At 47.1% G+C, this 26995-nt stretch overlaps 1 protein-coding gene across 1 annotated transcript in view; it reads left to right on the forward strand.

The window, feature by feature from the left end:
* The window catches only part of rims3 (regulating synaptic membrane exocytosis 3), a 394004-nt gene extending 368736 nt beyond the window's left edge, over positions 1–25268 (forward strand). The window contains exons 6-7 of the mRNA XM_068006367.1: positions 2722–2861; positions 25056–25268. Coding sequence (XP_067862468.1) covers positions 2722–2861; positions 25056–25268 — 353 coding nt within the window. The remainder of the gene's footprint in view (positions 1–2721; positions 2862–25055) is intronic.
* Positions 25269–26995: the final 1727 nt, after the last annotated feature.

A 26995-nucleotide genomic window follows, 5' to 3' on the forward strand; every position in this document is an offset into this window, starting at 1 on the left:
TCCAAAGCATCACAGCTCAATGTGTCACACTCCAAACTGTACCAGCTCAATGTGTCACACTCAAAACTATCACAGCTCAATGTGTCACCCTCCAAACTGTCACAGCTCAATGTGTCACACTCCAAACCATCACAGCTCAATGTGTCACACTCCAAAGTGTCACAGCTCAATGTGTCACACTCAGAAGCATCACAGCTCAATGTGTCACACTCCAAAGTGTCACAGCTCAATGTGTCACACTCAGAAGCATCACAGCTCGATGTGTCGCACTCCAAACTGTACCAGCTCAATGTGTCACACTCAAAACTATCACAGCTCAATGTGTCACCCTCCAAACTGTAACAGCTCAATGTGTCACACTCCAATGCATCACAGCTCGATGGGTCACACTCCAAACTGTCACAGCTCAATGTGTCACACTCCAAACTGTCACAGCTCAATGTGTCACACTCCAAACTGTAACAGCTCAATGTGTCACACTCCAAGCTGTCACAGCTCGATGTGTCTCACTGCAAAGCATCACAGCTCAATGTGTCACACTCCAAACTGTCACAGCTCAATGTGTCACACTCCAAACCATCACAGCTCAATGTGTCACACTCCAAACTGTCACAGCTCAATGTGTCACACTCCAAACTGTCACAGCTCGATGTGTCACACTGCAAAGCATCACAGCTCAATGTGTCACACTCCAAACTGTCACAGCTCAATGTGTCACACTCCAAGCTGTCACAGCTCGATGTGTCACACTGCAAAGCATCACAGCTCAATGTGTCACACTCCAAACTGTCACAGCTCGATGTATCACACTCCAAATCTCACAGCTCGATGTGTCACACTGCAAACTGTCACAGCTCAATGTGTCACACTCCAAACTATCACAGCTCGATGGTCACACTCCAATCTGTCACAGCTCAATGTGTCACACTCCAAAGTGTCACAGCTCGATGTGTCACACTCCAATCTGTCACAGCTCAATGTGTCACACTCCAAAGTGTCACAGCTCAATGTGTCACACTCCAAACTATTACACCTCGAAGTGTCACCATTTAAAGCATCACAGTTCAAAGTTTAAAACTGTCACAGTCACAAATTATATGTAAACTTGCACCTGATTGGCTCAAATATCAACTGAACAGATAGGGAATTAAGCAGTGAATGAGCAGCAACTTTGAAAATGAATATTAATAAAAATGGAAAGCCAGTCACTTCCTGTTGGTTTTTCTGGTCTTTTCTCCTCTTAGGCAGGAGGCAGCTGTCAATCAAGAGAAACTTTCCTCAGTAGCATCAATTAGCCTTGAATTTGCTGTCGGTTGTGCCTGTTTGGAACACCTGCCCTCATCGGGAGTAGTCGAGCGGTGACCTTTAAGGGGCAGGTCAAGTTAAACATGGAAACCACTTCAGGGGCAAAACATCACAGCCTGTGGTTCACACGACCCATGAGCAACTCCATGGGAGATCAGCTAATATTCTTTCAATGTTCACAATCTGTGTGAGGACATCACCAATTGCTGCTGATTTACAAATTTCATCAGCTGCACCACTGTGAATATTTTGAGTTACTCAGTCTTTAAATGAAGTTTTTGGCAGCCCAACAATTGTTTCTTAATTAGTTTCCCTCTCACCTCCCCATCAATCGAACTTTTTTAAGGTTCCTTCACTATTACAAAGTCACTTTACCCCCACTTTCCAATCCCTGTGAAGGGCTCCAGCCCATCTCTGATTATATTGTTATACAATCTCATCACCACCAGAGGGAGGACTGACACCATGATTCTCCTGCTCCTCCTCGGCCTTTTCAAACACTCCACTTCACCTTCACGTTTAGTGCCTGTCAGAGAAATTGCTGGAATCAACTCGATTCCTCGGTTTTGCACCTGCCCCGTTTCACAATTAGATGGTCAAATCTCTAAGTGGGTCGTCCAGAAACTTCTAAAATGAAAATCAAAAGCCATTTTTTGGAATCTTTCCACTTCCCGTTGTGTCGCATGTTGAAGAGAGATTTTAGTTATTAATTAATAATAATTCACAGCGAAGCAAACCTTAGAATTAAACCCATGACTCACCTCCCCCATCTCAATCATTGTTCCACCTCTAACCTGTTCTCTGACCCACCCATCTACCCTCAGTACTGTACTGCGAGTGGCAGACCAGATTTTTGCTCAATTTGCTGGAGTGGGAGTTAAACCCACAACCGTTTGACTGAGAGGCCAGAGTGCTGCCAACTGAGTCATCGCTGACACCTGTCCAGGCTGACACTCCAGTGCTGCACTGAGGGAGTGCTGCTCTGTCGGAGGTGCCGTCTTTCGGATGAGATGTTAAACCGAGGCCCCGTCTGCCCTCTCAGATGGATGTAAAAGATCCAATGACACTATTCAAAGAAGAGCAGGGGAGTTCTCCCCGATGTCCTGGTCAATATTTATCACTCAACCAACATCACTAAAAACAGATTATCTGGTCATTATCACAGTGCTGCTTGTGGGATCTTGCTGTGCGCAAATTGGCTGTCGCATTTCCTACATTATAACAGTGACCACACCTCAAAAGTACCTCATTGGCTGTAAAGTGCTTTAGGACACCCTGAGGTTGTGAAAGGCGCTATATAAATGCAAATCTTTCTTTTTTGAAATGCAGCAATGATCAGTCGTTAAGTGTTAACTGCGTTGTGTTCAGTGTAAGTTCTCTAGTGCCTCGTCACAGCTTGTACCTTGTGCACCACAGCTCCGTATATTAAGGTGTACCTCCTGGAGAATGGTGTGTGTATAGCAAAGAGAAAAACCAAGATATCAAAGAAGACACTGGACCCTGTATACCAGCAGGTCTTGCAGTTCGATGAGGGTCCACAGGGAAAGGTGCTTCAGGTCAGTGCTGTTATCAGCCTCCATATCACTGCTTAAAGTAAGTGGGTATCAGCAGACATTTGAAAGATTAGGGTACAGTAGTGTAACGGGCATCATACTGGAATAGTAGGTACAGTAGTGATAGGTCATCCTACTGGACTAGTAGGGTACAGTAGTGCAATGGGCATCATCCTGGACTAGTAGGTACAGTAGTGCAACGGTCATCATACTGAACTAGTAGGGTACAGTAGTGCAACGGTCATCATACTGGACTAGTAGGTACAGTAGTGAAAGGTCATCACACTGGACTAGTAGGGTACAGTAGTGCAACGGGCATCATACTGGACTAGTAGGGTACAGTAGTGCAATGGGCATCATCCTGGACTAGTAGGTACAGTAGTGCAACAGGCATCATACTGGACTACTAAGTACAGTAGTGCAACGGTCATCATACTGGACTAGTAGGTACAGTAGTGCAACAGGCATCATACTGGACTACTAAGTACAGTAGTGCAACAGTCATCATACTGGACTAGTAGGGACAGTAGTGCAACGGTCATCATACTGGACTAGTAAGTACAGTAGTGCAACGGTCATCATACTGGACTAGTAGGTACAGTAGTGAAACGGGCATCATACTGGACTACTTGGTACAGTAGTGCAACAGGCATCATACTGGGCTAGTAGGTACAGTAGTGCAACAGTCATCATACTGGACTAGTAGGTACAGTAGTGCGACGGTAATCATACTGGACTAGTAGGTACAGTAGTGCAACAGTCATCATACTGGACTAGTAGGGTACAGTAGTGCAACGGTGATCATACCGGACTAGTGGGGTACAGTAGTGCAACGGTCATCATACTGGACTAGTAGGTACAGTAGTGCAACGGTGATCATATCGGACTAGTGGGGTACAGTAGTGCAATGGTCATCATACTGGACTAGTAGGGTACAGTAGTGCAACGGTGATCATACCGGACTAGTGGGGTACAGTAGTGCAACGGTCATCATACTGGACTAGGAGGTACAGTAGTGCAACAGGCATCATACTCGACTAGTAGGTACGGTAGTGCAACGGTCATCATACTGGACTAGTAGGGTACAGTAGTGCAACGGTCATCATACTGGACTAGTAGGTACAGTAGTGTAATGGGCATCATACTGGACTAGTAGGTACAGTAGTGCAATGGTGATCATACTGGACTAGCAGGTACAGTAGTGCAACAGTCATCATACTGGACTAGTAGGGTGCAGTATTGCAACAGTGATCAGACGGGACTAGTAGGTACAGTAGTGCAATGGTCATCATACTGGACTAGTAGGGTACAGTAGTGTAACGGTGATCATACTGGACTAGTAGGTACAGTAGTTCAACAGTCATCATACTGGACTAATAGGGTACAGTGGTGTAACAGTGATCATACTGGACTAGTAGGTACAGTAGTGCAACGGTCATCATACTGGACTAGTAGGTACAGTAGTGCAACTGTCATCATACTGGACTAGTAGGTACAGTAGTGTAACAGTCATCATACTGGACTAGTAGGTACAGTAGTGCAACGGTCATCATACTGGACTAGTAGGTACAGTAGTGCAACGGTCATCATACTGGACTAGTAGGTACAGTAGTATAACGGTCATCATACTGGACTAGTAGGTATAGTAGTGCAACGGTCATCATACTGGACTAGTAGGTACAGTAGTGTAACGGTCATCATACTGGACTCGTAGGTACAGTAGTGTAATGGTCATCATACTGGACTAGTAGGTACAGTAGTATAACGGTCATCATACTGGACTAGTAGGGTACAGTAGTGCAACGGTCATCATACTGGACTAGTAGGTACAGTAGTGTAACGGTCATCATACTGGACTAGTAGGGTACAGTAGTGTAACGGTCATCATACTGGACTAGTAGGGTACAGTAGTGCAACAGGCATCATACTGGACTACTAAGTACAGTAGTGCAACAGTCATCATACTGGACTAGTAGGGACAGTAGTGCAACGGTCATCATACTGGACTAGTAAGTACAGTAGTGCAACGGTCATCATACTGGACTAGTAGGTACAGTAGTGAAACGGGCATCATACTGGACTACTTGGTACAGTAGTGCAACAGGCATCATACTGGGCTAGTAGGTACAGTAGTGCAACAGTCATCATACTGGACTAGTAGGTACAGTAGTGCGACGGTAATCATACTGGACTAGTAGGTACAGTAGTGCAACAGTCATCATACTGGACTAGTAGGGTACAGTAGTGCAACGGTGATCATACCGGACTAGTGGGGTACAGTAGTGCAACGGTCATCATACTGGACTAGTAGGTACAGTAGTGCAACGGTGATCATACCGGACTAGTGGGGTACAGTAGTGCAATGGTCATCATACTGGACTAGTAGGGTACAGTAGTGCAACGGTGATCATACCGGACTAGTGGGGTACAGTAGTGCAACGGTCATCATACTGGACTAGGAGGTACAGTAGTGCAACAGGCATCATACTCGACCAGTAGGTACGGTAGTGCAACGGTCATCATACTGGACTAGTAGGGTACAGTAGTGCAACGGTCATCATACTGGACTAGTAGGTACAGTAGTGTAATGGGCATCATACTGGACTAGTAGGTACAGTAGTGCAATGGTGATCATACTGGACTAGCAGGTACAGTAGTGCAACAGTCATCATACTGGACTAGTAGGGTACAGTATTGCAACAGTGATCAGACTGGACTAGTAGGTACAGTAGTGCAATGGTCATCATACTGGACTAGTAGGGTACAGTAGTGTAACGGTGATCATACTGGACTAGTAGGTACAGTAGTTCAACAGTCATCATACTGGACTAATAGGGTACAGTGGTGTAACAGTGATCATACTGGACTAGTAGGTACAGTAGTGCAACGGTCATCATACTGGACTAGTAGGTACAGTAGTGCAACTGTCATCATACTGGACTAGTAGGTACAGTAGTGTAACAGTCATCATACTGGACTAGTAGGTACAGTAGTGCAACGGTCATCATACTGGACTAGTAGGTACAGTAGTGCAACGGTCATCATACTGGACTAGTAGGGTACAGTAGTGTAACGGTCATCATACTGGACTAGTAGGGTACAGTAGTGTAACGGTCATCATACTGGACTAGTAGGGTACAGTAGTATAACGGTCATCATACTGGACTAGTAGGTACAGTAGTATAACGGTCATCATACTGGACTAGTAGGTACAGTAGTGTAACGGTCATCATACTGGACTAGTAGGTATAGTAGTGCAACGGTCATCATACTGGACTAGTAGGTACAGTAGAGTAATGGTCATCATACTGGACTAGTAGGGTACAGTAGTGTAACGGTCATCATACTGGACTAGTAGGTACAGTAGTGAAAGGTCATCACACTGGACTAGTAGGGTACAGTAGTGCAACGGGCATCATACTGGACTAGTAGGGTACAGTAGTGCAATGGGCATCATCCTGGGCTAGCAGGTACAGTAGTGCAACGGTCATCATACTGAACTAGTAGGGTACAGTAGTGCAACGGTCATCATACTGGACTAGTAGGTACAGTAGTGCAACAGGCATCATACTGGACTACTAAGTACAGTAGTGCAACAGTCATCATACTGGACTAGTAGGGACAGTAGTGCAACGGTCATCATACTGGACTAGTAAGTACAGTAGTGCAACGGTCATCATACTGGACTAGTAGGTACAGTAGTGACACGGGCATCATACTGGGCTAGTAGGTACAGTAGTGCAACAGTCATCATACTGGACTAGTAGGTACAGTAGTGCGACGGTAATCATACTGGACTAGTAGGTACAGTAGTGCAACAGTCATCATACTGGACTAGTAGGGTACAGTAGTGCAACGGTGATCATACCGGACTAGTGGGGTACAGTAGTGCAACGGTCATCATACTGGACTAGTAGGTACAGTAGTGCAACGGTGATCATACCGGACTAGTGGGGTACAGTAGTGCAATGGTCATCATACTGGACTAGTAGGGTACAGTAGTGCAACGGTGATCATACCGGACTAGTGGGGTACAGTAGTGCAACGGTCATCATACTGGACTAGGAGGTACAGTAGTGCAACAGGCATCATACTCGACGAGTAGGTACGGTAGTGCAACGGTCATCATACTGGACTAGTAGGGTACAGTAGTGTAACAGTCATCATACTGGACTAGTAGGTACAGTAGTGCAACGGTCATCATACTGGACTAGTAGGTACAGTAGTGCAACGGTCATCATACTGGACTAGTAGGTACAGTAGTATAACGGTCATCATACTGGACTAGTCGGTATAGTAGTGCTACCGTCATCATACTGGACTAGTAGGTACAGTAGTGTAATGGTCATCATACTGGACTAGTAGGTACAGTAGTATAACGGTCATCATACTGGACTAGTAGGGTACAGTAGTGCAACGGTCATCATACTGGACTAGTAGGTACAGTAGTGTAACGGTCATCATACTGGACTAGTAGGGTACAGTAGTGTAACGGTCATCATACTGGACTAGTAGGGTACAGTAGTGTAACGGTCATCATACTGGACTAGTCGGGTACAGTAGTGCAACGGTCATCATACTGGACTAGTAGGTACAGTAGTGTAACGGTCATCATACTGGACTCGTAGGTACAGTAGTGTAATGGTCATCATACTGGACTAGTAGGTACAGTAGTATAACGGTCATCATACTGGACTAGTAGGGTACAGTAGTGTAACGGTCATCATACTGGACTAGTAGGGTACAGTAGTGTAATGGTCATCATACTGGACTCGTAGGTACAGTAGTGTAATGGTCATCATACTGGACTAGTAGGTACAGTAGTGTAACGGTCATCATACTGGACTAGTAGGGTACAGTAGTGTAACGGTCATCATACTGGACTAGTAGGGTACAGTAGTGTAACGGTCATCATACTGGACTAGTAGGGTACAGTAGTGTAACGGTCATCATACTGGACTAGTAGGGTACAGTAGTATAACGGTCATCATACTGGACTAGTAGGTACAGTAGTATAACGGTCATCATACTGGACTAGTAGGTACAGTAGTGTAACGGTCATCATACTGGACTAGTAGGTATAGTAGTGCAACGGTCATCATACTGGACTAGTAGGTACAGTAGAGTAATGGTCATCATACTGGACTAGTAGGGTACAGTAGTGTAACGGTCATCATACTGGACTAGTAGGTACAGTAGTGAAAGGTCATCACACTGGACTAGTAGGGTACAGTAGTGCAACGGGCATCATACTGGACTAGTCGGGTACAGTAGTGCAATGGGCATCATCCTGGACTAGTAGGTACAGTAGTGCAACGGTCATCATACTGAACTAGTAGGGTACAGTAGTGCAACGGTCATCATACTGGACTAGTAGGTACAGTAGTGCAACAGGCATCATACTGGACTACTAAGTACAGTAGTGCAACAGTCATCATACTGGACTAGTAGGGACAGTAGTGCAACGGTCATCATACTGGACTAGTAAGTACAGTAGTGCAACGGTCATCATACTGGACTAGTAGGTACAGTAGTGAAACGGGCATCATACTGGACTACTCGGTACAGTAGTGCAACAGGCATCATACTGGGCTAGTAGGTACAGTAGTGCAACAGTCATCATACTGGACGAGTAGGTACAGTAGTGCGACGGTAATCATACTGGACTAGTAGGTACAGTAGTGCAACAGTCATCATACTGGACTAGTAGGGTACAGTAGTGCAACGGTGATCATACCGGACTAGTGGGGTACAGTAGTGCAACGGTCATCATACTGGACTAGTAGGTACAGTAGTGCAACGGTGATCATACCGGACTAGTGGGGTACAGTAGTGCAACGGTCATCATACTGGACTAGTAGGGTACAGTAGTGCAACGGTGATCATACCGGACTAGTGGGGTACAGTAGTGCAACGGTCATCATACTGGACTAGGAGGTACAGTAGTGCAACAGGCATCATACTCGACTAGTAGGTACGGTAGTGTAATGGGCATCATACTGGACTAGTAGGTACAGTAGTGCAATGGTGATCATACTGGACTAGCAGGTACAGTAGTGCAACAGTCATCATACTGGACTAGTAGGGTACAGTAGTGCAACAGTGATCAGACTGGACTAGTAGGTACAGTAGTGCAATGGTCATCATACTGGACTAGTAGGGTACAGTAGTGTAACGGTGATCATACTGGACTAGTAGGTACAGTAGTTCAACAGTCATCATACTGGACTAATAGGGTACAGTGGTGTAACAGTGATCATACTGGACTAGTAGGTACAGTAGTGCAACGGTCATCATACTGGACTAGTAGGTACAGTAGTGCAACTGTCATCATACTGGACTAGTAGGTACAGTAGTGTAACAGTCATCATACTGGACTAGTAGGTACAGTAGTGCAACGGTCATCATACTGGACTAGTAGGTACAGTAGTATAACGGTCATCATACTGGACTAGTAGGTATAGTAGTGCAACGGTCATCATACTGGACTAGTAGGTACAGTAGTGTAACGGTCATCATACTGGACTCGTAGGTACAGTAGTGTAATGGTCATCATACTGGACTAGTAGGTACAGTAGTATAACGGTCATCATACTGGACTAGTAGGGTACAGTAGTGCAACGGTCATCATACTGGACTAGTAGGTACAGTAGTGTAACGGTCATCATACTGGACTAGTAGGGTACAGTAGTGTAATGGTCATCATACTGGACTAGTAGGGTACAGTAGTGTAACGGTCATCATACTGGACTAGTAGGGTACAGTAGTGTAACGGTCATCATACTGGACTAGTAGGGTACAGTAGTATAACGGTCATCATACTGGACTAGTAGGTACAGTAGTATAACGGTCATCATACTGGACTAGTAGGTACAGTAGTGTAACGGTCATCATACTGGATTAGTAGGTATAGTAGTGCAACGGTCATCATACTGGACTAGTAGGTACAGTAGAGTAATGGTCATCATACTGGACTAGTAGGGTACAGTAGTGTAACGGTCATCATACTGGACTAGTAGGTACAGTAGTACTGGTAGGTACAGTAGTGTAATGGTCATCATACTGGACTAGTAGGTATAGTAGTGCAACGGTCATCATACTGGACTAGTAGGTACAGTAGTGTAACGGTCATCATACTGGACTAGTAGGTACAGTAGTGTAATTTATTTTTTTTATTCGTTCACGGGATGTGGGCGTCGCTGGCGAGGCCAGCATTTATTGCCCATCCCTAATTGCCCTCGAGATGGTGGTGGTGAGCCGCCTTCTTGAACCGCTGCAGTCCGTGTGGTGAAGGTTCTCCCACAGTGCTGTTAGGAAGGGAGTTCCAGGATTTTGACCCAGTGACGATGAAGGAATGGCGATATATTTCCAAGTTGGGATGGTGTGTGACTTGGAGGGGAACGTGCAGGTGGTGTTGTTCCCATGCGCCTGCTGCTCTTGTCCTTCTAGGTGGTAGAGGTCGCGGGTTTGGGAGTTGCTGCAGTGCATCCTGTGGATGGTGCACACTGCAGCCACAGTGCGCCGGTGGTGAAGGGAGTGAATGTTTAGCGTGGTGGATGGGGGTGCCAATCAAGCGGGCTGCTTTATCTTGGATGGTGTCGAGCTTCTTGAATGTTGTTGGAGCTGCACTCATCCAGGCAAGTGGAGAGTATCCCATCACACCCCTGACTTGTGCCTTGTAGATGGTGGAAAGGCTTTGGGGAGTCAGGAGGTGAATCACTCGCCGCAGAATACCCAGCCTCTGACCTGCTCTCGTAGCCACAGTATTTATATGGCTGGTCCAGTTAAGTTTCTGATCAATGGTGACCCCCAGGATATTGATGGTGGGGGATTCGGCGATGGTAATGTCGTTGAATGTCAAGGGGAGGTGGTTAGACTCTCTCTTGTTGGAGATGGTCATTGCCTGGCACTTATCTGGCGCGAATGTTACGTGCCACTTATGAGCCCAAGCCTGGATGTTGTCCAGGTCTTGCTGCATGCGGGCTCGGACTGCTTCATTATCTGAGGGGTTGCGAATGGAACTGAACACTGTGCAGTCATCAGCGAACATCCCCATTTCTGACCTTATGATGGAGGGAAGGTCATTGATGAAGCAGCTGAAGATGGTTGGGCCTAGGACACTGCCCTGAGGAACTCCTGCAGCAATGCCCTGGGGCTGAGATGATTGGCCTCCAACAACCACTACCATCTTCCTTTGTGCTAGGTATGACTCCAGCCACTGGAGAGTTTTCCCCCTGATTCCCATTGACTTCAATTTTACTAGGGCTCCTTGGTGCCACACTCGGTCAAATGCTGCCTTGATGTCAAGGGCAGTCACTCTCACCTCACCTCTGGAATTCAGCTCTTTTGTCCATGTTTGGACCAAGGCTGTAATGAGGTCTGGAGCCGAGTGGTCCTGGCGGAACCCAAACTGAGCATCGGTGAGCAGGTTATTGGTGAGTAAGTGCCGCTTGATAGCACTGTCGACGACACCTTCCATCACTTTGCTGATGATTGAGAGTAGACTGATGGGGCGGTAATTGGCTGGATTGGATTTGTCCTGCTTTTTGTGGACAGGACATACCTGGGCAATTTTCCACATTGTCGGGTAGATGCTAGTGTTGTAGCTGTACTGGACCAGCTTGGCTAGAGGCGCAGCTAGTTCTGGAGCACAAGTCTTCAGCACTACAGCTGGGATGTTGTCGGGGCCCATAGCCTTTGCTGTATCCAGTGCACTCAGCCGTTTCTTGATATCACGTGGAGTGAATCGAATTGGCCGAAGACTGGCTTTCGTGATGGTGGGGATATCGGGAGGAGGCTGAGATGGATCATCCACTCGGCACTTCTGGCTGAATATGGTTGCAAACGCTTCAGCCTTGTCTTTTGCACTCACGTGCTGGACTCCGCCATCATTGAGAATGGGGATGTTTGCAGAGCCTCCTCCTCCCGTTAGTTGTTTAATTGTCCACCACCATTCACGACTGGATGTGGCAGGACTGCAGAGCTTTGATCTGATCCGTTGGTTGTGGAATCGCTTAGCTCTGTCTATAGCATGTTGCTTCCGCTGTTTAGCATGCATGTAGTCCTGAGTTGTAGCTTCACCAGGTTGGCACCTCATTTATTAGGTACACCTGGTGCTGCTCCTGGCATGCTCTTCTACACTCCTCATTGAACCAGGGTTGATCCCCTGGCTTGTTGGTAATGGTAGAGTGAGGAATATGCCGGGCCATGAGGTTACAGATTGCGCTGGAATACAATTCTGCTGCTGATGGCCCACAGCGCCTCATGGATGAGCTGCTAGATCCATTCTGAATCTATCCCATTTAGCACGGTGGTAGTGCCACACAACACGTTGGATGGTGTCCTCAGTGCGAAGACGGGACAAATGCATCTGTCCATGACAGTATTGGTCACTCCTACCAATACTGTCATGGACAGATGCATTTGCGACAGGTAGATTGGTGAGGAACGAGGTCAAGTAAGTTTTTCCCTCGTGTTGGTTCGCTCACCACCTGCCGCAGGCCCAGTCTCGCAGCTATGTCCTTCAGGACTCGGCCAGCTGTGGTGCTACCGAGCCACTCTTGGTGATGGACATTGAAGTCCCCCACCCAGAGTACATTTTGTGCCCTTGCTACCCTCAGTGCTTCCTCCAAGTGGTGCTCAACATGGAGGAGGACTGATTCATCAGCTGAGGGAGGACGGTAGGTGGTAATCAGCAGGAGGTTTCCGTGCCCATGTTTGACCTGATGCCATGAGATTTCATGGGGTCCAGAGTCAATGTTGAGGACTCCCAGGGCCACTCCCTCCTGACTGTATATCACTGTACCGCCACCTCTGGTGGGTCTGTCCTGCCGGTGGGACAGGACATACCCAGGGATGGTAATGGAAGAGTCTGGGACGTTGGCTGAAAGATATGATTCTGTGAGTATGGCTATGTCAGGCTGTTGCTTGACTAGTCTGTGGGACAGCTCTCCCAATTTTGGCACAAGTCCCCATATGTTAGTAAGGAGGACCTTGCAGGGTCGACTGGGCTTGGTGTTTTGCCGTTGTCGTGTCCGGTGCCTAGTGGTCCGATGCCGGGTGGTCCGTCCGGTTTTATTCTTATTATGACTTTTCGTAGCGAGATTTTACAACTGAGTGGCTTGCTAGGCCATTTCAGAGGGCAATTAAGAATCAACCACATTGCTGTGGGTCTGGAGTCACATCTCGGCCAGACCAGGTAAGGATGGCAGGTTTCCTTCCCTAAAGGACATCAGTGAACCAGATGGGTTTTTATGACAATCCGGTAGTTTCATGGCCATCATTACTGATACTAGTATTTTAATTCCAGATTTTTATTTAATTAATTGAATTTTTAAAAATTAATTAATTGAATTTAAATTCGCCGGCTGCCGTGGCAGGATTTGAACTCATAACTCTGGATCTTAGTCCAGGTCTCTGGATTACTGGACCAGTAACATAACCACTATGCTACCGTACCCGTGTGCAAGCATGTAATGGTCATCATACTGGACTAGTAGATACAGTAGTGTACGGTCATCATACTGGACTCGTAGGTACAGTAGTGTAATGGTCATCATACTGGACTAGTAGGTACAGTAGTGTAATGGTCATCATAATGGACTAGTCGGTACAGTAGTGCAACGGTCATCATACTGGACTAGTCGGTACAGTAGTGTAACGGTCATCATACTGGACTAGTAGGGTACAGTAGTGCAACGGTCATCATACTGGACTAGTAGGGTACAGTAGTGCAACGGTCATCATACTGGACTAGTAGGGTACAGTAGTGCAAAGGTCATCGTACTGGACTGGTAGGTACAGTAGTGCAACGGTCATAGTACTGGACTAGTAGGTACAGTAGTGCAACAGGCATCATACTGGACTAATAGGGTACAGTAGTGCAACAGTGATCATACTGGACTAGTAGGGTACAGTAGTGCAACAGTGATCATACTGGACTAGTAGGTACAGTAGTGCAACAGTCATCAAACTGGACTAATAGGGTACAGTAGTGCAACGGTCATCATACTGGACTAGTAGGTACAGTAGTGCAACGGTCATCATACTGGACTACTTGGTACAGTAGTGCAACGGGCATCATACTGGACTAGTAGGTACAGTAGTGAAACGGGCATCATACTGGACTACTTGGTACAGTAGTGCAACAGGCATCATACTGGACTAGTAGGTACAGTAGTGCAACAGTCATCATACTGGACTAGTAGGATACAGTAGTGCAACGGTGATCATACCGGACTAGTGGGGTACAGTAGTGCAATGGTCATCATACTGGACTAGTAGGTACAGTAGTGCAATGGGCATCATACTGGACTAGTAGGTACAGTAGTGCAATGGTCATCATACTGGACTAGTAGGTACAGTCGTGCAACGGTGATCATACTGGACTAGTAGGTACAGTAGTGCAACCGTCATCATACTGGACAAATAGGGTACAGTAGTGCAACAGTGATCACACTGGACTAGTAGGGTACAGTAGTGCAACGGTCATCATACTGGACCAGTAGGTACAGTAGTGCAACGGTCATCATACTGGACTAGTCGGTACAGTACTGTAACGGTCATCATGCTGGACTAGTAGCGTACAGTTGTTTAACGGTCATCATACTGGACTAGTTGTGTACAGTGGTGTAATGGTCATCATACTGGACTAGTAGGGTACAGTAGTGCAACGGTCATCATACTGGTCAAGTGGGGTACAGTTGTGTAACAGTCATCATACTGGACTAGTAGGGTACAGTGGTGTAATGGTCATCATACTGGACTAGTAGGGTACAGTTGTGTAACGGTCATCATACTGGACTAGTAGTGTACAGTGGTGTAACAGTCATCATACTGGACTAGTAGGGTACAGTTGTGTAACGGTCATCGTACTGGACTAGTAGGTACAGTAGTGTAATGGTCATCATACTGGACTAGTAGGTACAGTAGTGCAACGGTCATCATACTGGACCAGATGGTACAGTAGTGCAACGGTCATCGTACTGGACTAGTCGGTACAGTAGTGCAACGGTCATCATACTGGACTAGTAGGTACAGTAGTGCAACGGTCATCATACTGGACTAGTAAGTACAGTAGTGCAACGGTCATCATACTGGACTAGTAGGTACAGTAGTGCAACGGTCATCATACTGGACCAGATGGTACAGTAGTGCAATGGGCATCATACTGGACTAGTAGGCACAGTAGTGCAACGGTCATCATACTGGACTAGTAGGTACAGTAGTGCAACGGTCATCATACTGGACTAGTAAGTACAGTAGTGCAACGGTCATTATACTGGACTAGTAGGTACAGTAGTGCAACGGTCATCATACTGGACTACTTGGTACAGTAGTGCAACGGGCATCATACTGGACTAGTAGGTACAGTAGTGAAACGGGCATCATACTGGACTACTTGGTACAGTAGTGCAACAGGCATCATACTGGACTAGTAGGTACAGTAGTGCAACAGTCATCATACTGGACTAGTAGGATACAGTAGTGCAACGGTGATCATACCGGACTAGTGGGGTACAGTAGTGCAACGGTCATCATACTGGACTAGTAGGTACAGTAGTGCAATGGGCATCATACTGGACTAGTAGGTACAGTAGTGCAATGGGCATCATACTGGACTAGTAGGTACAGTAGTGCAATGGTCATCATACTGGACTAGTAGGTACAGTCGTGCAATGGTGATCATACTGGACTAGTCGGTACAGTACTGTAACGGTCATCATGCTGGACTAGTAGGGTACAGTTGTGTAACGGTCATCATACTGGACTAGTTGTGTACAGTGGTGTAATGGTCATCATACTGGACTGGTAGGGTACAGTAGTGCAACGGTCATCATACTGGACAAGTGGGGTACAGTTGTGTAACAGTCATCATACTGGACGAGTAGGGTACATTGGTGTAATGGTCATCATACTGGACTAGTAGGTACAGTAGTATAACGGTCATCATACTGGACTAGTAGGGTACAGTAGTGTAACGGTCATCATACTGGACTAGTAGGGTACAGTAGTGCAACGGTCATCATACTGGACTAGTAGGGTACAGTAGTGCAACGGTCATCATACTGGACTAGTAGGGTACAGTAGTGCAAAGGTCATCGTACTGGACTGGTAGGTACAGTAGTGCAACGGTCATAGTACTGGACTAGTAGGTACAGTAGTGCAACAGGCATCATACTGGACTAATAGGGTACAGTAGTGCAACAGTGATCATACTGGACTAGTAGGGTACAGTAGTGCAACAGTGATCATACTGGACTGGTAGGTACAGTAGTGCAACAGTCATCAAACTGGACTAATAGGGTACAGTAGTGCAACGGTCATCATACTGGACTAGTAGGTACAGTAGTGCAACGGTCATCATACTGGACTACTTGGTACAGTAGTGCAACGGGCATCATACTGGACTAGTAGGTACAGTAGTGAAACGGGCATCATACTGGACTACTTGGTACAGTAGTGCAACAGGCATCATACTGGACTAGTAGGTACAGTAGTGCAACAGTCATCATACTGGACTAGTAGGATACAGTAGTGCAACGGTGATCATACCGGACTAGTGGGGTACAGTAGTGCAATGGTCATCATACTGGACTAGTAGGTACAGTAGTGCAATGGGCATCATACTGGACTAGTAGGTACAGTAGTGCAATGGTCATCATACTGGACTAGTAGGTACAGTCGTGCAACGGTGATCATACTGGACTAGTAGGTACAGTAGTGCAACCGTCATCATACTGGACAAATAGGGTACAGTAGTGCAACAGTGATCACACTGGACTAGTAGGGTACAGTGGTGTAATGGTCATCATACTGGACTAGTAGGGTACAGTTGTGTAACGGTCATCATACTGGACTAGTAGGGTACAGTGGTGTAACGGTCATCATACTGGACTAGTAGGGTACAGTTGTGTAACGGTCATCGTACTGGACTAGTAGGTACAGTAGTGTAATGGTCATCATACTGGACTAGTAGGTACAGTAGTGCAACGGTCATCATACTGGACCAGATGGTACAGTAGTGCAACGGTCATCGTACTGGACTAGTAGGTACAGTAGTGCAACGGTCATCATACTGGACTAGTAGGTACAGTAGTGCAACGGTCATCATGCTGGACTAGTAGCGTACAGTTGTTTAACGGTCATCATACTGGACTAGTTGTGTACAGTGGTGTAATGGTCATCATACTGGACTAGTAGGGTACAGTAGTGCAACGGTCATCATACTGGTCAAGTGGGGTACAGTTGTGTAACAGTCATCATACTGGACTAGTAGGGTACAGTGGTGTAATGGTCATCATACTGGACTAGTAGGGTACAGTTGTGTAACGGTCATCATACTGGACTAGTAGTGTACAGTGGTGTAACGGTCATCATACTGGACTAGTAGGGTACAGTTGTGTAACGGTCATCGTACTGGACTAGTAGGTACAGTAGTGTAATGGTCATCATACTGGACTAGTAGGTACAGTAGTGCAACGGTCATCATACTGGACCAGATGGTACAGTAGTGCAACGGTCATCGTACTGGACTAGTAGGTACAGTAGTGCAACGGTCATCATACTGGACTAGTAGGTACAGTAGTGCAACGGTCATCATACTGGACTAGTAAGTACAGTAGTGCAACGGTCATCATACTGGACTAGTAGGTACAGTAGTGCAACGGTCATCATACTGGACCAGATGGTACAGTAGTGCAACGGGCATCATACTGGACTAGTAGGCACAGTAGTGCAACGGTCATCATACTGGACTAGTAGGTACAGTAGTGCAACGGTCATCATACTGGACTAGTAAGTACAGTAGTGCAACGGTCATCATACTGGACTAGTAGGTACAGTAGTGCAACGGTCATCATACTGGACTACTTGGTACAGTAGTGCAACGGGCATCATACTGGACTAGTAGGTACAGTAGTGAAACGGGCATCATACTGGACTACTTGGTACAGTAGTGCAACAGGCATCATACTGGACTAGTAGGTACAGTAGTGCAACGGTCATCATACTGGACCAGATGGTACAGTAGTGCAACGGTCATCGTACTGGACTAGTCGGTACAGTAGTGCAACGGTCATCATACTGGACTAGTAGGTACAGTAGTGCAACGGTCATCATACTGGACTAGTAAGTACAGTAGTGCAACGGTCATCATACTGGACTAGTAGGTACAGTAGTGCAACAGTCATCATACTGGACCAGATGGTACAGTAGTGCAATGGGCATCATACTGGACTAGTAGGCACAGTAGTGCAACGGTCATCATACTGGACTAGTAGGTACAGTAGTGCAACGGTCATCATACTGGACTAGTAAGTACAGTAGTGCAACGGTCATTATACTGGACTAGTAGGTACAGTAGTGCAACGGTCATCATACTGGACTACTTGGTACAGTAGTGCAACGGGCATCATACTGGACTAGTAGGTACAGTAGTGAAACGGGCATCATACTGGACTACTTGGTACAGTAGTGCAACATGCATCATACTGGACTAGTAGGTACAGTAGTGCAACAGTCATCATACTGGACTAGTAGGATACAGTAGTGCAACGGTGATCATACCGGACTAGTGGGGTACAGTAGTGCAACGGTCATCATACTGGACTAGTAGGTACAGTAGTGCAATGGGCATCATACTGGACTAGTAGGTACAGTAGTGCAATGGGCATCATACTGGACTAGTAGGTACAGTAGTGCAATGGTCATCATACTGGACTAGTAGGTACAGTCGTGCAATGGTGATCATACTGGACTAGTAGGTACAGTAGTGCAACCGTCATCATACTGGACAAATAGGGTACAGTAGTGCAACAGTGATCACACTGGACTAGTAGGGTACAGTAGTGCAACGGTCATCATACTGGACTAGTAGGTACAGTAGTGCAACGGTCATCATACTGGACTAGTCGGTACAGTACTGTAACGGTCATCATGCTGGACTAGTAGGGTACAGTTGTGTAACGGTCATCATACTGGACTAGTTGTGTACAGTGGTGTAATGGTCATCATACTGGACTGGTAGGGTACAGTAGTGCAACGGTCATCATACTGGACAAGTGGGGTACAGTTGTGTAACAGTCATCATACTGGACTAGTAGGGTACAGTGGTGTAATGGTCATCATACTGGACTAGTAGTGTACAGTAGTGTAACGGTCATCATACTGGACTAGTAGGTACAGTACTGTAACGGTCATCATGCTGGACTAGTAGGGTACAGTTGTGTAACGGTCATCATACTGGACTAGTAGTGTACAGTGGTGTAACGGTCATCATACTGGACTAGTAGGGTACAGTTGTGTAACGGTCATTGTACTGGACTAGTAGGTACAGTAGTGTAATGGTCATCATACTGGACTAGTAATCCAGAGAATGTGAGTTCAAATCCCACCATGGCAGTTTGAGAATTTGAATTCAGTTTTTAAAAAAAACTGATCTCAGTAAAAGTGACCGTGAAGCTGTCGGATTGGAGTAAAAACCCATCAGGTTCACTGTAGGGAGGGAAACCTGCCGTCCTTCCCCGGTCTGGCCTATATGTCACGCCAGTTGATTCTTAACTGCCCTCTGAAGTAGCCTAGCAAACCGCTCAGTTGTGTCTACAATGAATGCAATGGTTCAATTAGCCGGCCCACTACCACCCCCCCCAGGGCAACCGGAGATGGACAATTCCTTGCCAGCGACGGCCACACCCTGACAATTAATTTAGAAAATGCTCTTTACAATCTATTAAAAAGAATCACTGGGATTCAGATTCAGCAATCTCCCCTGTAAGTGGATCCCACATCCCCTATGACCAGGGGTTCACCTTTACTGCCCAATATCTAGTCACATGATCATTTGACCCAGGGGGCTGTGACAATGGAAGCCCCCCTGTTGTGTGTACTCGATCCTATAGTCTCATGTGCTCGTCTTGTGCCTCCTGAATGTTGGACTGATGAACACACTAGTGAGACGAGGCCAATGATAAACCAATAAACTGGTTTATTTTACATGTAATGTATGAATGAGTCGAAGACATTTAATTTCTATTACAAAGAGCCGACATGGGCTCGATGGGCCAAATGGCCTCCTTCTGTGCTGTAACCAGTCTATAATTCTATGATTGTATTTCTCCTTGAAGCATCAAAAGTTATGAATTACACAAACGTAGCCCTGACATAGACCTCACTTCACTTTACAGGTCAGCAGTGGATGAACTGACTGACACTGGCCTTGAACTAGACCCTGTTGGGCTGAATGGCCTGTCTCTGTGCTGTACATTCTTTGTAATTAGGAAATGGGAGTGTTCTCGGCCTCTCTTACTGACTCCAAATTCCAACTTCTGCAGATAAAAAGCAAAGAAACTGCAGATACTTGACATAACTTGAAACATGATGTGTTCGTTCAATGTAATCACTGTCCCTTCTAGTTTAAAACTCTCTCAGTGCCCCATCTAAACTGCAGAACAGATTCAGTAGCTGAGTGACAGTGCTGTGCATGTAATCTGTTACTGTGCTGCTCTGACCAAGGCCCTGGGGCAGTGTAGTACTGGTCAGCAATGTCCAAATTACCCCCAGATCTCAGCTAGTCCGTGCCCATAATAAACATGGCAGACTAACCAGCCATGCTGGCAGTGCGAGCCGTTGACCTCTCTTACCCTGCCAGCACCCTTTGACCTTGTGCGGTACAGGACATCAGTGATGTCAGTTAAGGAGGGAGGGGCAACGAGGTAATCACCCACTCCAGAGTCTTTCAAGAGCTGTGTTAAGACTCTGATTGGGCACAATTTAAATCTGCCTAGCCAATCAGAAGCAAGGATCCAATTGTCCGATTGGATATTTATCTCGAATAGAGGGAGGTTCTTTGCACCAAGTTCACGGTGGTACAGGTTTGCAGGCACTGCCCCTCCTCCCCTCCAGGATCCACAGGCCCGGGGGCAAAGGGGTTTTGTTTGACCTTCCTGAGCAGTCTGAGTGTCCCTGTGTTTGTCAGAGTCGCACAGACTCTGCTCTCCTGGTGTATGGGCACAGTCTCTGGCCTCGTCTCCCTGCCCAGGAAGATCCCAGGTTCAATTCTCGGCCTCTGCTCAGTTAGCTGATCCTTCCCTGGGGGCCATAGGGCGGCTACAATTGGCCACAGTGCCTCTGGACTAGGGAGAGGAAAACCAGGGAGCTTTACTCTGTATCTAACGCGTGCTGTACCTGCCCTGGGAGAGTTTGATGGGACAGTGTAGAGGGAGCTTTACTCTGTATCTAACCCGTGCTGTACCTGCCCTGGGAGTGTTTGATGGGACAGTGTAGAGGGAGCTTTACTCTGTATCTAACCCGTGCTGTACCTGCCCTGGGAGAGTTTGATGGGACAGTGTAGAGGGAGCTTTACTCTGTATCTAACCCGTGCTGTACCTGCCCTGGGAATGTTTGATGGGACAGTGTGGAGGGAGCTTTACTCTGTATCTAATCCGTGCTGTACCTGCCCTGGGAGAGTTTGATGGGACAGTGTAGAGGGAGCTTTACTCTGTATCTAATCCGTGCTGTACGTGCCCTGGGAGTGTTTGATGGGACAGTGTAGAGGGAGCTTTACTCTGTATCTAATCCGTGCTGTACCTGCCCTGGTAATGTTTGATGGGACAGTGTAGAGGGAGCTTTACTCTGTATCTAACCCGTGCTGTACCTGCCCTGGGAGAGTTTGATGGGACAGTGTAGAGGGAGCTTTACTCTGTATCTAACCCGTGCTGTACCTGCCCTGGGAGAGTTTGATGGGTCAGTGTAGAGGGAGCTTTACTCTGTATCTAACCCGTGCTGTACCTGCCCTGGGAGAGTTTGATGGGACAGTGTAGAGGGAGCTTTACTCTGTATCTAACCCGTGCTGTACCTGCCCTGGGAATGTTTGATGGGACAGTGTAGAGGGAGCTTTACTCTGTATCTAATCCGTGCTGTACCTGCCCTGGGAGAGTTTGATGGGACAGTGTAGAGGGAGCTTTACTCTGTATCTAATCCGTGCTGTACCTGCCCTGGGAGTGTTTGATGGGACAGTGTAGAGGGAGCTTTACTCTGTATCTAATCCGTGCTGTACCTGCCCTGGGATTGTTTGATGGGACAGTGTAGAGGGAGCTTTACTCTGTATCTAACCCGTGCTGTACCTGCCCTGGGAGAGTTTGATGGGACAGTGTGGAGGGAGCTTTACTCTGTATCTAATCCGTGCTGTACCTGCCCTGGGAGTGTTTGATGGGACAGTGTAGAGGGAGCTTTACTCTGTATCTAATCCGTGCTGTACCTGCCCTGGGAATGTTTGATGGGACAGTGTAGAGGGAGCTTTACTCTGTATCTAACCCGTGCTGTACCTGCCCTGGGAGTGTTTGATGGGACAGTGTAGAGGGAGCTTTACTCTGTATCTAACCCGTGCTGTACCTGCCCTGGGAGAGTTTGATGGGACAGTGTAGAGGGAGCTTTACTCTGTATCTAACCCTGTACCTGCCCTGGGAGTGTTTGATGGGACAGTGTAGAGGGAGCTTTACTCTGTATCTAATCCGTGCTGTACCTGCCCCTGGGAGTGTTTGATGGGACAGTGTAGAGGGAGCTTTACTCTGTATCTAACCCTGTACCTGCCCTGGGAGTGTTTGATGGGACAGTGTAGAGGGAGCTTTACTCTGTATCTAACCCTGTACCTGCCCTGGGAGTGTTTGATGGGACAGTGTAGAGGGAGCTTTACTCTGTATCTAACCCGTGCTGTACCTGCCCTGGGAGAGTTTGATGGGACAGTGTAGAGGGAGCTTTACTCTGTATCTAACCCTGTACCTGCCCTGGGAGTGTTTGATGGGACAGTGTAGAGGGAGCTTTACTCTGTATCTAATCCGTGCTGTACCTGCCCCTGGGAGTGTTTGATGGGACAGTGTAGAGGGAGCTTTACTCTGTATCTAACCCTGTACCTGCCCTGGGAGTGTTTGATGGGACAGTGTAGAGGGAGCTTTACTCTGTATCTAACCCGTGCTGTACCTGCCCTGGGAGTGTTTGATGGGACAGTGTAGAGGGAGCTTTACTCTGTATCTAACCCGTGCTGTACCTGCCCTGGGAGTGTTTGATGGGACAGTGTAGAGGGAGCTTTACTCTGTATCTAACCCGTGCTGTACCTGCCCTGGGAGTGTTTGATGGGACAGTGTAGAGGGAGCTTTACTCTGTATCTAACCCGTGCTGTACCTGCCCTGGGAGTGTTTGATGGGACAGTGTAGAGGGAGCTTTACTCTGTATCTAACCCGTGCTGTACCTGCCCTGGGAGAGTTTGATGGGACAGTGTAGAGGGAGCTTTACTCTGTATCTAACCCGTGCTGTACCTGCCCTGGGAGTGTTTGATGGGACAGTGTAGATAGAGCTTTACTCTGTATCTAACCCGTGCTGTACCTGCCCTGGGAGAGTTTGATGGGACAGTGTAGAGGGAGCTTTACTCTGTATCTAACCCTGTACCTGCCCTGGGAGTGTTTGATGGGACAGTGTAGAGGGAGCTTTACTCTGTATCTAATCCGTGCTGTACCTGCCCCTGGGAGTGTTTGATGGGACAGTGTAGAGGGAGCTTTACTCTGTATCTAACCCTGTACCTGCCCTGGGAGTGTTTGATGGGACAGTGTAGAGGGAGCTTTACTCTGTATCTAACCCTGTACCTGCCCTGGGAGTGTTTGATGGGACAGTGTAGAGGGAGCTTTACTCTGTATCTAACCCGTGCTGTACCTGCCCTGGGAGAGTTTGATGGGACAGTGTAGAGGGAGCTTTACTCTGTATCTAACCCTGTACCTGCCCTGGGAGTGTTTGATGGGACAGTGTAGAGGGAGCTTTACTCTGTATCTAATCCGTGCTGTACCTGCCCCTGGGAGTGTTTGATGGGACAGTGTAGAGGGAGCTTTACTCTGTATCTAACCCTGTACCTGCCCTGGGAGTGTTTGATGGGACAGTGTAGAGGGAGCTTTACTCTGTATCTAACCCGTGCTGTACCTGCCCTGGGAGAGTTTGATGGGACAGTGTAGAGGGAGCTTTACTCTGTATCTAACCCTGTACCTGCCCTGGGAGTGTTTGATGGGACAGTGTAGAGGGAGCTTTACTCTGTATCTAATCCGTGCTGTACCTGCCCCTGGGAGTGTTTGATGGGACAGTGTAGAGGGAGCTTTACTCTGTATCTAACCCTGTACCTGCCCTGGGAGTGTTTGATGGGACAGTGTAGAGGGAGCTTTACTCTGTATCTAACCCGTGCTGTACCTGCCCTGGGAGTGTTTGATGGGTCAGTGTAGAGGGAGCTTTACTCTGTATCTAACCCGTGCTGTACCTGCCCTGGGAGAGTTTGATGGGACAGTGTAGAGGGAGCTTTACTCTGTATCTAACCCTGTACCTGCCCTGGGAGTGTTTGATGGGACAGTGTAGAGGTAGCTTTACTCTGTATCTAACCCGTGCTGTACCTGCCCTGGGAGTGTTTGATGGGTCAGTGTAGAGGGAGCTTTACTCTGTATCTAACCCGTGCTGTACCTGCCCTGGGAGAGTTTGATGGGACAGTGTAGAGGGAGCTTTACTCTGTATCTAACCCTGTACCTGCCCTGGGAGTGTTTGATGGGACAGTGTAGAGGGAGCTTTACTCTGTATCTAACCCGTGCTGTACCTGCCCTGGGAGTGTTTGATGGGTCAGTGTAGAGGGAGCTTTACTCTGTATCTAACCCGTGCTGTACCTGCCCTGGGAGTGTTTGATGGGACAGTGTAGAGGGAGCTTTACTCTGTATCTAACCCGTGCTGTACCTGCCCTGGGAGAGTTTGATGGGACAGTGTAGAGGGAGCTTTACTCTGTATCTAACCCGTGCTGTACCTGCCCTGGGAGTGTTTGATGGGACAGTGTAGAGGGAGCTTTACTCTGTATCTAACCCTGTACCTGCCCTGGGAGTGTTTGATGGGACAGTGTAGAGGGAGCTTTATTCTGTATCTAACCCGTGCTGTACCTGCCCTGGGAGTGTTTGATGGGACAGTGTAGAGGGAGCTTTACTCTGTATCTAACCCGTGCTGTACCTGCCCTGGGAGTGTTTGATGGGACACTGGATACCTGATATGGGAATATGTTCTTTTCCCATCACTGATATTCCTTGCCTTATTGAGCATTAAATTCTCAGGACTAAACTCCCAAACCCTTTAAAGAAGAGATCCTCCTGTCTTATTCTGCTGATTAAAGTGTTGCTCTTGGTGTAATTCCAGGTCATAGTGTGGGGGGATTATGGTCGGATGGACCACAAGTATTTCATGGGAATGGCGCAGATCCTACTGGAGGAGCTCGACCTATCAACCCTGGTTACTGGCTGGTACAAGCTCTTCCCGACTTCGTCTCTTGTGGACTCGACAGTGGCTCCTCTCACTCGCCGCCTCTCTCAGTCCTCACTGGACAGTGGCACAGGCCCAGCCTGTCATTAAAGGTCTCCGCCGACAGGACAAGAACGAGTGCATATCATCAGAACACCAAGAGCTGGCTGTAAATACTCTACGTGCAATTCAACCAACCGCTGCTATCGCTAGTCTCTGTTATTTTATTTATTTTCATTGACCTTGGAAGTATAAGTAACCTCTGAAAATACATGCAAGCTCATTCAAGTATCTGGGGAAATTGCTTTCATATGTACAGGGGGATATCGTGCAATAGAGGGAGAACCTTACACTACCGCAGTTTGAAGACAAACCTTCCTGTTCCTGATAGCACTGCGTGCACAAGATAACAACTTAAACCCACCAAAATAGGAAGAATTTGGCAACAGTTTGGCTTAAACAGTCAAATGGATAGTCAAGAAAAGCCATGAGATTCAGACTGTGGGATAAAGTATCCCGGGAGTGGATTGAAAGGTAGATATCTTTCTGCACCCTGTCATCACTGCTATCAGGTTTCCTCACTGGGATAGACATCTCCCAGTTGTTGTCGAGGAGGCCCAGCCACATACAATTCCTTCGGCTTTTCTCTGAAGAATATTGTGCATTTGCTTCAATTTAATGCGTTCAGAATGTACCTGTAACGGTTCTCTCTCAGAAGTAGTGGAAGATGTTGGCATTTAGGCCACTTGGCAAATGTGTTAACCCTTCTTACCAGGGCAGTATTCCTTCTAGACCCCCCGCATTGTTTGAAGTAACAATCCCATGATCCCGCCTAAGCCTTACCAAACGTCTCTGAGCATGAGTATCCTCCTATCAAATGAGGTATGAGAAGGCATGCTGAATACCTTTGTACCCTTTGCACTGGCATAGACACCCGTCCTTTGGCACCCTGAACCCTGATAACCAGCTATGCTTCACCCTTCTACAGACTTCCATAGGCATCTGAGGTAACGTCTCAGGCACGACAAAGCACACAGCTTATTCAACGCGCTGCACTCTCAATGAAGTTGTCATGGCTTGACTGAGACATAGTGCACCCTCCCAGAGAACCCAGCAGTGTTTTAATCTCTTCTATTTCCCACTCCTTCACGTATTTGTCTCATTGCATCCTAGAAAATACAGAACAATGGACTTTTGCATGTTCTTTCCATCTTAAACTTTGTTGACTTCAAAACAATACACGCTGCAATAGTGTACGTTGCAGAGATATGGAACTCTGACCAATGGATTTTGGCGACAGGCAGCAAAGGAATCAGAAGGGCTACTGTTTTTTTTTTCTTCAATGAGCTGCACTGTGGGCCTTAGGTCCGTAAAATCTCCCAAACTGTCAGTCAAAAACAGGGATATTACTTAGCACTGTCCGTTTAAAAGATACTGAAACCAGCCTTGTTCCAAGTAACGTAACAGTTCCAAGAGAGAGAAGATACCTCTTGTGCTGTGGATCAGGCCCAGTCGCATACACTGCTCTCCCCACATGGCACAGAAGGAGGCCCCAGACATGAGCTATTTCAATCACGGAATAGCCAATGAACAAACAAGACACGGAGCCATTCCGACCCAGGGAAGAAAGTAGAATTGTTAAGAATATTCTGAATCAGTGTCAGTTTCCTCACTGGCGATAATGAGACCAGTCTGGAGAGTTCACTGGGACCTGAAGAGATGGCACGATCTGTGTCCGTGAACGTCCCATGGGCAACGGATCCCACAGCACCGGAGAAGATGAGAAATTGGACACTTCATGTTACCCAACGTCTTTCAGGAAGACATGGGCCTACATC

Source organism: Heptranchias perlo, chromosome 26 (genome assembly GCF_035084215.1).
Source record: "Heptranchias perlo isolate sHepPer1 chromosome 26, sHepPer1.hap1, whole genome shotgun sequence".
Classification (NCBI taxonomy): domain Eukaryota; kingdom Metazoa; phylum Chordata; class Chondrichthyes; order Hexanchiformes; family Hexanchidae; genus Heptranchias; species Heptranchias perlo.